The sequence below is a fragment of the Lissotriton vulgaris genome, chromosome 2_1 (assembly GCF_964263255.1).
Source record: "Lissotriton vulgaris chromosome 2_1, aLisVul1.2, whole genome shotgun sequence".
Classification (NCBI taxonomy): domain Eukaryota; kingdom Metazoa; phylum Chordata; class Amphibia; order Caudata; family Salamandridae; genus Lissotriton; species Lissotriton vulgaris.
In genome coordinates this window covers 1,839,974,907-1,839,992,181 of record NC_141687.1, presented here as the reverse complement: position 1 = coordinate 1,839,992,181, position 17,275 = coordinate 1,839,974,907, and the positions used below count along the sequence as shown (strand labels likewise).

General features: G+C 46.6%; 1 protein-coding gene across 2 annotated transcripts in view; it reads right to left on the bottom strand.

The window, feature by feature from the left end:
• The window catches only part of ZWILCH (zwilch kinetochore protein), a 405,441-nt gene that overhangs the window by 365,728 nt on the left and 22,438 nt on the right, over positions 1 to 17,275 (bottom strand). For both annotated transcript variants that reach the window (XM_086957998.1, XM_086957996.1), the window contains exon 2: positions 4,539 to 4,587. In XM_086957998.1, the coding sequence (XP_086814124.1) occupies positions 4,539 to 4,587 (49 nt within the window). The remainder of the gene's footprint in view (positions 1 to 4,538; positions 4,588 to 17,275) is intronic.

The following is a 17,275-nucleotide window of genomic DNA, read 5'->3' as shown; positions in this document are numbered from 1 at the left end:
GACTGAGGAAGACATTGCTCAATACTTGGATGACATTGCCCTGGTATGGTTGTCGAGGAGGCAACAGGACTTCCTGATGCATCCATTGACAGCGGATGAGATTAGGGATGCTATCGCAGCTGCACTGCCGAATGGCAAAGCTACGGGCACAGACGGGCTTCCAGCAGAGTTCTATAAAGAATATGTGGATATTTTGGTCCACATCTGCAGGCCATGTTTGATGAGGCACATGAACAGCAACGCCTCCCGGACACACTGCGCAAGGCTCTCATTATCACACTACTAAAGCCAGGGAAAGCCCCCGATAAATGCAACTCCTATAGACCATTATCGCTGATGAACACGGACGTCAAGATCCTCACGAAAGTGCTGGCGACTAGACTACAACTTCTAATACCGGTAATGGTCGTACCTGACCAGTCAGGTTTTCTTCCAGCTCGCTCCACTGCTCACAACCTCAGGACTCTCTTTGCAGTCTTACACCTCCTTAAACCTGAAATGTCCGTGGTTGCAGTCCTGCTAGATGCCGCAAAGGCATTTGATTCCATTGCATGGACATACAGGTTTGCAGTGCTGCACCGTAAGGGGGTTCCCTACTTGCACACCAACAGATCAAGTTGCTGTACACTAGCCCAGTGGCCCGAATACGAGTTAATGGGCAAACCTCGAGCCCAATACAGATTAGGCACGGCACGAGACAAGGATGCCCACTCTCGCCTTTACTTTTTGTGCTAGTTATGGAGCCTCTGGCTTGTATTCTGCGACAAAGGCATGCCGAGGCCACACTGTGCTTTTTACAACGGCTGTTAGCAGTGTCCATGTATGCAGTTGACATGGTCCTGTACGTGCACCTAGACAGGTTGATTTGTGAGGATGTAAGGTTTGAATGGTATTCTGGCCTTGCCATAAATTGGGACAAATCGATAATACTACCTTTGACTGATAGTACTACGCCCTTTGAGTTGGAATGTCCTTTGGCATGGACAACTGAGCCAGTCAAGTACTTGGGTATCTGGGCTCACAGAGACTCTCAAGTCGTTCTGCGCGCCAATTATGGTACTGCAATTACGTGCCTAGAAGACCAAGTAGCTAGATGGATTAAACTGCCACTTACATTTGCGGATAGGGTGGCGATCATCAAAATGGTGGTGCTACCACTGTTTTTATATTTATTTGTGAATATCCCTATACACCTCACCCAACATTTTTTTTCTACATTATGATCGCTGTTAATTACACTGGCATGGGGAGGCAATAAGCCACGAGTAAAGTGGGAGGCGCTTACAAGACAGTATGAATTTGGGGGTTTTGCTGTACCTGATACACCGTTATACTATCTTTGTGCCCAGGCACACTAAGCGTATTACTGGCAAAAGGCTCCACCGTATACACAACACGTCGCAGTAGAGGCGGGTGCCACCTATCCAATACCCTGAAGGCAATGGTAGTGAATATCATTACGGTTCTTGAAAAGGACGAAATTGACACGGTGAAATGTACGTATCAGGCATGGCAAGAACTGGGATGTCGGGCTAAGAAACTACCACTATATGCACCGGCGATGCCTCTACTCCATCATATGAATATATTGGTGACTGGTGAGACTGGCTCACTTAAAATGATGCATGCTGCTGGGGCACACACTATGGGTGAAGTATACCCCAATGGCCAGTTTCTGCACCTCAGTGATTTTGTTGGGAATCAGGAAAATATTGCTATGCTAACGTTCATTTATAGCAGATTGCGGCCAGCACTAAAAACTTTGTATTCTAGTTTCCCTGGGGAACAACCAACACTAGAAGCTCTGCAGTCTCTATACAATGCAAACAGCTCTACTAAACTGGTTTCACGCTTATATACAAAACACACAAGATGATGGACGGAATGTTGCACAATGGCAAAACATTCACCCCCAGTCACAGATCTGGGTTTAATCCATCGTTATTTTGCTCACCAAGCCACCCCAGTTCAGACATGACCATATGCAAATCAGTCTTGACCCTGTGCCTCATGGGAACAGTCCTTCTTAATAACAGGGGGTACCCGGTAAACCAAAAGGCATCTGGGTGAAAAAAATAAATTAAAAAAGGTGATGCCAAGGTATTTACTACAAAAAAGTTAATTCTGAGAACAAAAACGGTCAATTATTTGTCTCTTCACAACCTAAGTTTTTTTTTATATATATATCTCTCATTTGTTAAGACGTTCATCCAATGGTTATTACCAAAATACAAATACAAATAAATAAAGACAAAAACACACAACAAAACAGTAATATAGTTTGTGAATTATTTTAAAGATCCTTTTTCTTTTTTTACATTCTAAATATAAATCAGTCGACCTAACAATATTTAATCTTGTAAGGATTAACGTGTGAAATTCCAAAAAACAAAGTCAGTAATCTAAATCCAGGAGGTCCAAATGTCTTATTGTTGTGGACCCTTGATCCAAAGTTTATGTAAGAAGCCCCATGGTTTATTTACAAGGAAAACATGGCATTGTCTTTTCTTCGGCCTTATTTCCCTTTTCTGACACCAAATTAACAAGAAGCAAAGGAAGCCCAATTGATTTTTTGGCTTCAACAATCAATGATGCTCCTGGGAAATCTATTCATTCAGTTTCCAAATCAAAATCAGGTGCCGATATTAATAATAACTGTCGACGCGTTTCGGCCTTTCAATTATTTTAAGGCCTCATCAGGACAAAGGGCAACAAAATATATTTAAATAATCCGAATGTTATTATCCAAATAACAGAAAGCATAGGGATAAGGTCGTCCAATGTGGAAAAAATGGTTCCCACGTATCACACAAGTCATGACGAACTTCCTATATATGGCATACCAGTACTTGCCCAGATTTCATAAGAGCCCGTGATTGAATCACCGGCAACCGCATGGTATCAGACCCCAACTCCTATCTACGAGGCGAGCCAGAGTCTCCTGTTTCTCAGCGTGTAAACCAACTTCTGCACCCCAGTGATTTTGTTGGGAATCAGGAAAATATTGCTATGCTAACGTTCATTTATAGCAGATTGCGGCCAGCACTAAAAACGTTGTATTCTAGTTTCCCTGGGGAACAACCAACACTAGAAGCTCTGCAGTCTCTATACAATGCAAACAGCTCTACTAAACTGGTTTCTCGCTTATATACAAAACACACAAGATGATGGACGGAATGTTGCACAATGGCAAAACATTCACCCCCAGTCACAGATCTGGGTTTAATCCATCGTTATTTTGCTCACCAAGCCACCCCAGTTCAGACATGACCATATGCAAATCAGTCTTGACCCTGTGCCTCATGGGAACAGTCCAGCCCGAACTGCCAAGCCATGTCTTCCCTGGACCGGGATCAAGCATCCTAGGACCTGTTTCTGGCTATCAGCCGTCTTCAGCCAGGATAGCTTGACTCCAGTGGCTTAGTGAGCACGGGACCCACGTCTGGGCATACCCTTCCCACATAGGGTGAACAGCAAAACACACAAGATGAATGTTGCACAATGGCAAAACATTCCCACCCAGTCATGGATCTGGGTTTAATCCATCGTTATTTTGCTCACCAAGCCACCCCAGTTCAGACATGGCCATTTGCAAATCAGTCTTGACCCTGTACCTCATGGGAACAGTCCAGCCCGAACTGCCAAGCCATGTCTACCCTGGATCGGAATCAAGCATCCTAGGACCGGTTTCTGGCTATCAGCCGTCTTCAGCCAGGATAGCTTGACCCCAGTGGCTTAGTGAGCATGGGACCCACGTCTGGGTGAATGTTCTGCCATTGTGCAACATTCCGTCCATCATCTTGAGTGTTTTGCTGTTCAACCTATGTGGGAAGGGTATGCCCAGAATGCTTGTTATTATGGAATGAGGACATAAAAGTGTATACATGTTTTTAAGCTTATTTATTTCTGTATGCACTTTCATGGACACTTTTGTGCCCGAAACAAATTGAACTGAACTCGCCTTTTGATAGAGGTTAAAAAAAAAAAAAGGCGAGCTTTGGCTTTCTCTCCACTTGCTTTTTTCAGACACTGGCTTGAGCTTAGAGTAGTGAATTGTCTTTCTCACATAATGCTTTCACTTCCATGCGATTGCTTGCCATAAATTGCAATGCGAGATAACTTTACAACAATAGTGGTCTATCAAATCCTACTGGCTCCTTTCATGTGTCCTGCTCTATGTACCCAAGCTGCAAGGGTAAGTATATTAAACCCAGACATATTGGCTCTGCAAATGATTGTTCCTTTTTGATTATCCGTGTGCATTAGGGAAGCTAGCACTGCTGATGCACAAGCTGTATGTGTTGTGTGTGTTCAGTAAAATAGTTTCACTATACAATCGCTATAGGAACTGGCTTTATCAACACCAATGTTGCAGGAGAGAGGTGTGCATCAGGTTAAACTACAAAATAGCAATTTTAACAGTAAAATATGATCCATGCAGGCACAAGTCCTCGTTCACAGCATTTCAACACACGTGAGGTATAATTCAATAGCATTTTATTAAGTTAGCACCATGTACGCAATTAAAAAATAATTACCTCATAGAGAAATACCACATCTGATGTTTCTTCTTTTTTTTCCCACGCACTATAAAAAAACATTATTGGTTAGAACAGCAACAACAAAGTCAGTGAAAGCATACAACAGTATTACACAAAAATAAACATATCTCATGAAGGAAGATGGTCGCATCCATCCAATTTCATGTTTCACAGTACTAGCACCCTTAACCATGCATCACTTGAAAGACGTACAGTAGACCTGTGGCTCAAATACCTTGAGGGACACCTTGGGAAATGTCTTCAATTATTAAAAAATATTGTACGGACAGGTCTAAGACGCTCATATTAGGATTATGGACAAACGCTATAATGCGCACTACTCTACAGATTAATTTAACCATTATAAATGGGGCGAAAGCTGGCTAAAACCACACATCGCAAAACTGACATTCAGGGTTGGTGCGGGTGCACACAAGAAATTAAAATCTCAGGAAAAATAAGGATTCTGTATCACTTAAAAAGATCAATACCTATATGTAGAAATTCTACCTGCCGACCATACACCGATGTGAGCAGCAGACATCCAATGGTCAAAACTATCAGACATATAGGGTGGCATTTTCGTTAAAACAATCAGAACTGAGGAGAAGATGTGAAGTAGTGTACAATGCAGAAATAAAAATTAACTGAGGCATGAAAAAGTGCACGCATGGAAAAAAAAATATTGAGTGAAAGAAATATTATTTAAAATGTAATTAGTGAAGTTTGAAGAATATATAATGCTAGGTTTCAAATCGGACCCTTCCTGAAGGATCCATGTACCCTAGCCCCAACATATGTTTTTGTTTTTTTTAAACTCTGGCACAAAGAAAGAGACCAAGGAAACACCATAGTACACCACCAATGAAGTGGGAAATGGTTGCTCAACCAACCGATAGCCTCCATTACTTGAAAGTCATTGAGATAACTAGTTATCATCGGGTACAATAAGTTGCAAGATATAATATTTTTTTAAATGTTACATTTAAACAATTTAAATTGCTGATGGTGTAGGATATAAATGGATTTACATAATATCTCGAGTCGTACTCAAACATAAAGAATAGAGAGGTTATGAAAGACATAATGAATTTGCTCAGGGCAAATAAATGATCAAATAGTCCACACTTTGTTGAGAGTGCCCTTTAACAGCCTCTTCATCTAAAAATAGAAAAATGGGCATTTAAACCAATGAAGCTCATAAGTGTGATATTTAAGTGAAAATCCACGTTATACATTAGGCCCTGCAGGTTGTGACTATTGTGATGTTAAAAAAACAACACGTTTTCACCCCAAGGGGTCCCGGAAAGCACTAGTGTTTGAGCGTTTGGGCAGCTGAGGGAGGTTGAATGGTTTAAGAGAGAATTTATGGCAAGATGGCTTCGACCCCTACTTGTTGGAACTACCCTGTACTAATAGACGGGGGGGGGGGGGGGGGGGAATAGGTCCTCCTGCTTTACACTACCTAAACTTACGATGTATGAGGGGAGCTTATATCTGCAGTCTCTTTATTAATGGTGTAAATTCAAGGAATAATTATTTACTGATGACCTGGAATGTGTGCGGCCTGGCCGGTTGTGTCAAGCGACACTAAGTTTACCAATACTTACGCAGGCACAAATTTCCGTAGCTTTACTTCAGGAGACTCATCTAACGCAGCAAACATTGAAGTCTCGCAGTAAGCGGTGGAGGGGGACGGCAATCGGCACGACTCAATCTGGCTATGCCAGAGGTGCCTTGATATGAGTGGCTCCAGGCACTCCACTACAAATAATACAACGCGAGTTGACCCCCCAGAGCCGCTTCGCGATCTTAGAAGGCTCTCCAGATAGTCGGCCACTGTCCCTGGTCTCAATTTATGCACCTAACTCAGGGCAGTGCACATTCTTACAGATGTTACCTCCAGCACATCTTAGGGATCCCTTGGTTCCTACTTACGGGGGGGGAGGGGGTGGCAGGGAGCGACAACAATGGCATACCCTACCTAGTCCTGGATCGCTCTCGTCCTCCCCTCCTTTGGGCACAGGCTATTGAGCTTGCACACCATATGTCCACCTGGGTCACACAGATGCAGTTGTTTGACAGCTGCAAAAACAACAGGTGATGGACAAAATGCAGAACAATGTCATACATTCACCCCAGTACAGAGATCTGGGCCTAAATCCATCGTTTTTTACTCACCATGCTATTCTAGTTTGAACCCAGCCATATGCAAATCAGTCTTGACATTGTGCCCCATGGGAACAGTCCAGCCCGAACTGCCAAACCAGGTCTTCCCTGGACTGGAAACAAGCATCCAACGACCGGTTTCGGGCTTTCAGCCCTCATCAGCCTAGATAGCTGGAGTCCAGTGGCATGGAGAGCAAGGGACTCACGTCTGAGCATAACCGTCCCACTCGGGTGACAAATGCAAAAACAACAGGTGATGGATGCAAAAAACTCCACAAATCAAACATATTCACACTACTCCACTACTTATACACGCGCATAGATGCTATTTATTACACAGAAAAGCATTGACACATGTGACCCACGCTGACTACTTAGATCACACTTTATCAGACTACAGCTCCCTACAAATGTAATTAACCTAGGGCGCCTCCAGACCTAGTGTACCTACTTAGCGCCTCCCTTTGGAGGCACTTTGTGACCCTGCTTTGAGCGCCACAATATCACAATCCATAACTTCATACTTTCAAACTAATTAGGAACGGCCACACATGCCGGCATTGAATGGGACGCCCTCAAGGTGGTCCTGCGCCGAAGGGTCATACAGGCAGTGTACGGCGCCCGTATTTCCCTATCTAGGGAACTACAAGAACTAGAAGCCGAAATGCAATGAGAACGCAAGGCCCCTATGGACCTGCACATAATACCCTCACTAACTAAATCTAGATCAGCACACAAGGAAACACAGTATAAACTATGTGCCACAGACTATAAGCAATATTTGGCTAGGCGTCACGCAGGGGGCGACAAAGCAGGCTAGACACTTGCATGGTTGTTGAAAACAATCTCACTCAACCACCCATCACTGCAATATATGCCCTAGAAGGCAACTTAATCAACACACAGGAGCAAATAAACTATTCCTTCTATAAATACAACGCTATACAAGCCCCCAGAACTAGGTGATCCTCAAGCAATGCAACTCTTCTTGGAACAAGTGTATCTCACGCAGGTAACACATGTCCAATATACAGAGCTGGAGGCCTTGCTTACCGAGGCCGAAATCTCCGACACCATTAAACAACTTGCCAGAGGTAAAACCCCAGGACTGGACGGCTGGCCCACACAATTCTATACCACATATTCAACACAGCTGGTCCCCCGGTTGATCACATTATACAAAGAGTCCTTCGATAAGGGCACACTGCTGCCTTCTCTCTGCAAGGCTGTGCTAGTGGTTCTCCCAAAACCTGGTAGGGACACCCTCCTTATGAGCTCGTACCGTCCGTTATCGTTATTAACCTCAGATTACAAACTCTTAGGAAAATTGCTAGCCAACAGGCTATTGGAGGCTGTCCCACTACTAGTCCAGACGGACCAAAAAGCGTTTGTCCCGGGCAGAAGCACAGGGCTAAATCTTCTTCTCTTATTCAGATTACTAGAATGGGCCCAAACGACCACTGAGCATCAGTGGATCGCCGCCTTAGACAAAGAAAAAGCTTTCGACACCCTGGGATGGGAATACTTATCACCAGTTTGGCATAGGGCCCAAGTTCCTACGTTGGGTGAAAATACTATATACCAGCTCACAAGCCCGGGTGAAAATAGGCTGCATTACCTCCCCGCCCTTTGATATCGAGCGAGGACCCAGGCAGGGTTGTCTGCTCTCACCAATCCTTTTTGCCCTGGCCATGGAGCCTCTGGCCTGCAAACTGCGCAGTCATATCATAGACTGGGGCATACAAGTACATGCACAGTGGCAAACAGTGTCCCTTTACGCGGATGATGCACTGATTTACCTCTGCAATCAGGCTGGGGCACTCAAGGGTCTAATTGAACTACTAGACGCCCATGCTCGGCTATTGGGTTTGAAAATAAACTGGGACAAGTCGGTTATATTCCCAATGTCACCCATACCGGCGGAGTGGAGGCGGCGGCAGCCTTACGCCCCACTCGTCAGAGGATATGATTCATTTAAATACTTGGAGGTCCAGGGTTCTGGACCACCCTCCCGCTCTCCCCAGAGGCGGATGGCCATTTCCAAGATGCTCCGATGCTCCTCCTTCCTAGGCTCATATACTTTTTCACCATCCTCGCTTACAGACTGCCTCAGAAACTATTCAAGGAACAACGGGCACTACTCGTGTCCTTGATATGGGCAACTTTAGGGAAAGGGTAGCACTCGCGAAGCTTCATCTCTCCATATCAGAGGGTGGACTAGGAGCGTCCAATTACATGCTATACTTCGCAGCCGCCCAGCTCGAGTGGCCCATGCGCTGGCTTGCAAAAAAGAACCTATCTGAACTGGACACCTGGGCAGTGGCGTTGCCGCAGCAAGCCCAGCTCGAGTGGTTGTCAGGCTCTAAAACGCTGCTTCAGAAGACAGAGGGATGCATTCTGATGCCGGTAGCCCATGACGTCTGGTCGAAATACGCATTATCCAGACGCGGTCCCCCACCATACAGCCCAGATCTCCCCATCTAGACGTTATCAGGGACGTACACCCGCCTAAAGCGCGGGGAATTGGCTGAGTGGCAGACAGCCGGCCTGACAACGTGGGGTGACCTGCTTACTGACTCAGCGCTATGTGATTTCGACACTCTGATGGACGACTATGGTGTGTCATCTGGGAGTTTCGTTCTCTATGTGACATTAACGCAACAGGCAACATGAATTGCAGGAGGGGGAGTCAAAGGTACAGTACCTACAACTTCCAAAGCCTTGCAGACACTATTGAACACGGGACAGGCAGGAAAGCCATCACGGCCATTTATAACTCATTGAGAACAGACAGAGCCCCCTCATTAACTCCGCTACGAGAATACTGGATTACGGCACTATCCACTGAAATAACAGATAAACAATAGAAGCACTGCATGGGGAACCCAAAGATAATCTCAATGAACGCCAGACTAAAATTCACTCAATTCAACTATTCACACCACACATAATTAACCCAGCCTAGGCTGGCGCGTATGTACCAGACCTCCATTGGTATAAGCCGCCCCAGATGCCATAACTCGGAGGCCGACTTTGTGCATATGGTCTGGATGTGCCCTCACATCATGACATATTGGGAGAAAGTTTCAGATATACTGTCGGCAGCAACAGGAACCACAATCCCAACCCAGGGCGCGCACTACTTGCTAGGCATAACAAAAAGTAATGCATGTCGCAAGAACCTCAAAAAATTCCTCGGCTTAGAACTGATTCTGGCCAAAAGTACCATGACTATGGCCTGAAAAACCCCGGCGGGCCCTTGCACCAAACACTGGTTGATTGCCTTCCGGGGGCCCTGGTTAGCGAACACGAGAAACTGGCATCCCAGACCCCACATCCAGGGCACAACCCGTAGACTGGCAACATTACGTAAGCGTCATAGAATCTAGCCTTAGCGACACACTCGCTCACTTGTAACATATTAGTGGCACCTACGCCAGTCAGTGGACAGGCCTAGGACATCCTGCATACTCACTCTGAAGCATACACAAGGGAAAGGGGTGTGTGTGTGTGTGTGTGTGTCTGTCTGTGTCTGTGTCCATGTGTGTGTCCGTGTCCAAGTTCATGTGTGTGTGCGTGTGCCCATGTGTGTGTCCGTGTCCATGTGTGTCCGTGTCCATGTGTGTGGTGTGTCCGTGTCCATGTGTGTGGTGTGTCCGTGTCCATGTGTGTCCGTGTCCATGTGTGTCCGTGTCCATGCATGTGTGTGTCCGTGTCCATGCAGGTGTGTGTCCATGTCCATGCGTGTGTGTGTTCGTGTCCATGTGTGTGTGTGTCCGTGTCCATGTGTGTGTGTGTCCGTGTCCATGTGTGTGTGTGTCCGTGTCCATGTGTGTGTGAGTGTGTCCATGTGTGAGTGTGTCCGTGTCCAGGAGTGTGTCCGTGTCCATGAGTGTGTCCGTGTCCATGAGTGTGTCCGTGTCCATGAGTGTGTCCGTGTCCATGAGTGTGTCCGTGTCCATGAGTGTGTCCGTGTCCATGAGTGTGTCCGTGTTCATGAGTGTGTCCGTGTCCATGAGTGTGTCCGTGTCCATGAGTGTGTCCGTGTCCATGAGTGTGTCCGTGTCCATGAGTGTGTCCGTGTCCATGAGTGTGTCCGTGTCCATGAGTGTGTCCGTGTCCATGAGTGTGTCCGTGTCCATGAGTGTGTCCGTGTCCATGAGTGTGTCCGTGTCCATGAGTGTGTCCGTGTCCATGAGTGTGTCCGTGTCCATGAGTGTGTCCGTGTCCATGAGTGTGTCCGTGTCCATGAGTGTGTCCGTGTCCATGAGTGTGTCCGTGTCCATGAGTGTGTCCGTGTCCATGAGTGTGTCCGTGTCCATGAGTGTGTCCGTGTCCATGAGTGTGTCCGTGTCCATGAGTGTGTCCGTGTCCATGAGTGTGTCCGTGTCCATGAGTGTGTCCGTGTCCATGAGTGTGTCCGTGTCCATGAGTGTGTCCGTGTCCATGAGTGTGTCCGTGTCCATGAGTGTGTCCGTGTCCATGAGTGTGTCTGTGTGCTAAGGCGAGTCAGGGGGAGAGTGCGAGTCAGGGGGAGAGTGCGAGTCAGGGGGAGAGTGCGAGTCAGGGGGAGAGTGCGAGTCAGGGGGAGAGTCCATGTGAGAGTCAGTGTGTCAATTTCTGCACACAATTTAAGCGAATCATAGTTCAAAGATTACTCGTGCATTCTCCAGGATCAACTGTATGTTTTCTGTTCACAGGGGAGAGCCAATGACTATGTTGTGGATGAGCTATGTAACATTCTGATGTTTAAATTTAAATATTACGAGCAATAGTCTTGCTTTTTTGTGAATATCAGTTATTGACCGGATGAAAGCACATTAGCCATCTTGACTTTAAGACCACTGAAACCAGTTTACCTGCAGTCACAGAACAAGTCACTTTAGAATAATAAGATTAACTTAGTACTACTGTCTATTAATTTTTCACCCCTTTTTCACTGTGCCTAGACTACAGGAGTAAAATAAATATACACAACATAAAGGCAAAAGCATCACATACTAGATACGGGTGGTCCAGATCATTACTTACAGTGAATGATCAACACACAACTGCTCCATATAAGACCACTGAGAAGTCCAATGATTTATTATTGGTTTGGTTGTTTCTACAAGCTCTAGGTGCTTCAATAAACACACATGCTGATGGGTCCTATGACAAAAACTACTGGGTGGGGTACAGTGATACACAAAGTTATGAGAATCCCCACATTTCCTTATTTCTTCCCCTCAGGCGCACCTATATCTTGGAGGATGGTCTGAACTCAAACATTTATGAAGCCACAACAGCAATGCTGCATCAGAACAATCAACATTATTTGGCAACCTGAATAAATATGCTGAGGCAAGGAAGTAGGTAGAGTCGGGCGTGGCTAAGAGGGTGGCCGCAATGAAGTGAGCTCCGTGCATGGCCCAAAGAATATCCTACATTTACTATCCCCATCCATCTCCAATGCTTTCAGAAATGTCGGCTCTGCGCAGAGAGGCAACACCACCCAATACTATTCCTAATGAGCAGCATGCCTCTTTCCATGCTGCCTGCAGGCATGAGGCATTAACCGGTGTTCTGAACCCTGATTGAGGCAGAGGACTGTGTGGCCCTGCACCTGTGCGGTTGACATGTACCTGTGTCGCAGGGGTCAGTGGAGGCATGCTTGGGGGGGGGGACACAAGAAAGGCAGACACCCTCCGCTGCCACCTGGATATCCTGAACAGAGGTGTGCGCAGTCTGTGGGAGGCGCCTAGGTCAAGTGCCGTTGGAGGAGCATGAAACAGAGGGATACTGCCCAGCTGACACCCTGAAACTGCGGGGGCTTGTCTGCGGAGGGCCCTTAACAAAGGTCCTTGGAGCTTGTGGCCCGGCCCCAGCCTGTCCGGGATCGGAGCCAGTGGGTCCTGCTGTCGCCCCTATAGTAGTGTCAGCGTGGTGCTGAATAGCCAACTTTGGGTGGGGTGCCTGGCTCCTCCAGTGTCCTCAACAGCCCATTGAGGAGGTGGCCTCCGTGGGCTCACTCGGCTGGACAGGGGACCAGCTTGGGGTCACATCATACCAGACTGCTCATTATCTGAGTGCCAGCCCTCTCACAAGAGTTAGCGCAAGTCGCTGACACACCTGGTCACGATTGCTGGGATTCAGTGCTACATCTCCCCTGTACACATCGCTCAGTGCCTGGAACAGTTTCTGCATGTTCCATTTATAGCAGATTCCCATCCCTTCTGGTGTTACCACTGCCCATCTGCAACTTGTCCCAAAACGGAGACGCCTTGCTGAAGGACCCTACAGCGTCATCAAGGGGCAAGTCAGTTGCTGTTGTACACCTCGCAGCAAAAGAACAAGCACATACCGACATCACTCCCTTAACACTGTCAGCCTCCAATCATCAGGACGGCCTAGAGACTTAAACTAATCCGGAACAATGAAGCATGAGGTACGATTACTTAGGGAGAGGGCCACCCCGTCCCCTACAAGAAAAAATAGGGGAAAGGAGCTGATAGAACGTATCGTCCGTTGGGAATAAGATCTAGGATAGACAAACAAAATCCTCTTTGAAGAAACACACGTGTATCTAGTGGTGGACGGACACTCCTTCAATTACTTTTATATTTGATTTTTTTTACTAATTGTTTTTAACTGTCTTTTATAATCTGCTTTCTTTTATTGCCGATGGCTATTTGTAATGGTTTTTATTAACTGCACAATAAAGCACTACTACTACTACTACTACTACTTCCACCACCTCGCAGCGGTCTCAAATGTGTAGCTAATTTCACTGAGCAATTGCGCTACATGTGCCTAATCTGGCAAACACTCAATTGTCTTTCAACTGTGAAGATATATGCCACATTGTCTTCTTGTTCCATACTGCCCTGTATAATCCAGGTACATGGAGGACCCCACCTAAATTGAACAACTTTGCCAGTCCTTCTGCATCAGCGATTTATTGTGTCAGAAAAATATGTGCCTCCCTCTCTGGGGCTCCCGAGTTGTGCAGGTCTGCGCCTGCCTCTTCTCTGCTGACTAGGATGCTCTAAGAATACTTGCATTAACTCTAACTCTAGGCAGCCTGCCTTCTTTTCTGCGACTTGCATCTACGACTAGTGACAACACTGGCACTCCCTTAGAGGGTGAACCACCTGACCCAAATTAACTCGGATCCCCCGAGCAGGGGTACATCATTTCTTTCCCAGTGGCGTGCCAGTGGCTGCCTGCTTGCGTCCGGTTGTCTTCTGCAGCGACTCCCGGACATTGCTGCACCTGCTGCCTCTTGTCCACCCCCGGGATCGTCCTGACTGGTTTACAATCGATTCCGGAATCACTGGAGTACAGATACCGCCTTTTCTTTGTATCTGCTGATACCTGCACAGACAGTTACCCTAAGGTGTACTAGTACCTGGCCACATACACACACAATGGTACATTTGCAGCCCAACAAAACCCCAGGAACAATGGTTGACACCTGGAGTGGTGTAGAGACCACAGCTGTTACTGAGGTTGCGGGTTAGTCCAAGGCAGCCACACTCTCAGAGTACAACCACAGCTTTGATGAACTCTTGTCCGCTGTACAGGACTTTAAAGCCACCCTTGAACCCGAAATAGACACATTAAGCATAGATATGGACCTCCTCTGAGAAGATCACAAGAAGCTAAAAGACAGAGTCAACGCTTGCTGCCTTGAGGCCCACGGTGGCAGACTCTGACAAGCATCTTCGGGTCATGCTGTAGGAGATAGATTATATTCAAAGGAGAGTAGATGATCAAGAAGGTAGAGCGAGGCTGAATAATGTGAGGATTGTGGGCCTCCTGGAACAGGCGGAGGGCCCAAATATGGAACTGTACCTAGAGGACTGGTTTGTAGACACTATTTTGAAGTGAAAGCAATCGTCCTTTTCTGTTGAATGCGCCCACAGAATACTTGAGAGACCTCCCCCTCCTGGTGCCACTCCGCAACCAGTGGTGCCCGCCACTTCAACTACAGGGATAGAGACCATAGCCTGCAAGTAACATGGGCCAGGGGTCCTTGGTCTGCCGAAAATGCCCAAGTATACATTTATACGGATTACAAATTAAAAGTCCAGCGCCGCAGGTCCTCTTTATAACAGTAAAGAAGTGCCTTCTCAACCATGACATCAAATATGCACTGCAATTCCCAGCTACACTCTGGATCGTTCACGAGGGCACCACATCCATTTGCTCGATGCCAGAAGATTCCTGGTCTTGGTTGGAAGGCAGAGGCATCACGTCCCTTTCTGGGGTTATGATGGACCCTTCTCCTGCATGGAGGCCGATGTAGAGCGACGCATGGTAACCTCATCCCCCACAAGATCTGAAACTGAAAACCGACCTGATAAATCTGCAGAAATGGCTACTTTGCAGATTACCAAAATACTAGGTGAAGGTCTGCTTGACACACCTCAGACAGCGGAGGACTTGATATAGGTTGCAGTTTTGGTAAATCTGTTGATCTAAATTTCATACATAGATTTTCATTATGCCCATGTGGACAGTGTGACATACTGCAGGGCTTGCGGAGGGGGAAAGGGAGGGGCTTGAGGTGTGGTGGTGTGACTGGGGTGTACGACATACGCATGTCACAATGGCCGCCAACGTTGTTGGGGATGTGGGGCCATTTTTGTTATTGACCTGGAATGTACGTGGGCTAGCAAGTTATACAAAGTGATATAGTGCTTATCAATACCTACGTAGATGCAGGTTCAGATGCCGAGCCTTCAGGAGATGCGCCAGACAGCCCCCAATCTAATAGCTATGCTCAAGCGATGGAGGGGCCCAGTGGAAGGGACCATATACTCTGGATATGCTAGGGAAGTTTGAACCTGGGTGGCACTAGGAGTACCACTTGAGGTGTTGCATACCAGAATTGACACAGACGGAAAGTATGTGGTGTTGGAGGGACTGCTAGAAGTCTCACCTTTTATGGTTATATGCGCCCAATACCAACCAGGCTCCTTTTCTACACTCCTTAATGCTGGCGCTGTAGCACAACACTTTGGCGCCCAGTTACTGGGGAGGGGACTTCAATTGCACTCCGGACCTAGACTATAACTGTCTCCTCCCCCAGGACATGCCGGGGTGCAATTGATCTCCCTTACACAACATTTGCAAAAGTGGGCCACTAATACTCAGATGCAGGACGCCTGGCGCGGCCGCAATCCTGTGTCTATGGAGTACTCATTATTCGTTCCTTTAAGACTTGCACACCTCTTTTACTGTAGCCGTTTCTACATAGAGTAGCTCTTCCACATAAACAGGCTTTTCAGCAGGCAGATTTGGAGGCTCCGCTTACTGAAATTAAAATTTCAGATGCACTTAAACGAATTGCACAGAGTAGGCCATTTGAGTTTAATTCCACTGTTTAATCACATTACGTTTCACGTCTGCTTAAGGTTTACACCGCAGCGTTCACCGAAGTTTACACACCCCCTCCCTCAGAGAGGCAGAACTGGTTGTGCTACCCAAACCAGGCATAGATCCATTGCTCTTGGGGGTCATACCGTCCACTCTCTCTCTTCTGAACTCAGACTATAATATTCTCGGGAAAATGATAGCCAACAGATGGATTTCTGTAGTACAGCATGTTGTACATCAAGATCAATTGGGGTTCAGCCCGGGTATGAATACATTTTTTAATTTGTGCCGCGTGAGATGGGTGTGCACCCTTGGGTCGCATCCCTTGACATTGAGAAGGCATTACACCCTGGGTTGGGGTTATCTAATGGAGATACTCTGTCGACCCAGAATGGGGCTTAAATTCCTCAAGTGGGCCTCTTTGTTGCAGAACTTGCCCTTGGCTCAAGCAAAAACTGGTTCCACATTCTCTGGCCCATTTATCGGGCACAGCACCCACCAAGTTTGCCCCTCTATCCCAATTATTTTCATGCTCCCAATAAAGCCACTGGCTTGTGCGCTCCGACCACACGCAACAAGTTGGAGTAGGGGTATCTTTGTGAGGATACCACGGTCCTCATTCAGTTACTAGGGTAGTTCAGGGATGCTTCCAGAAAAAAAAGTGAATTGGGATAAATCCCAACTATTTACACTGACATTCCTCACACCAGCTCAACAATAGGCACTCCCAAACACCATACTCCCATGGGGCTGTACACGTTTAAATATCTGGGGATCCAGGTCTATCATTCTGACAGGCGGTAACATACATAAGGCCATCACTAGTCCATGATCAAGTTCTTCCCTTCCACTCTGGACTACATTGCCAATATCACCTATGGGTCGCATTGCGATATCAAAAATGTTGGTTCTCTCCAGCTTGCAACACTTTTGTCGGCACTTCCTATTCTCTTACCCCGAAGGTTTTTTGAAGACTTGCAAACCTTCATGATTGCATTAATATGTATTAATATGGGGTAATGACAGGAAGCGAGTGACAATTAATAAACTATATACCCTTTTATCAGAGGGCAGCTTGGGAATATTACTATGCGGCAGCCCAATTACAATGGCCTACTCGCTGGTTGACTGACCAAAATATTTCAGAATTGGGCCGCTGTTTGAAAAATATACACGATATGGAATGGTTACTAGGTTCAGAT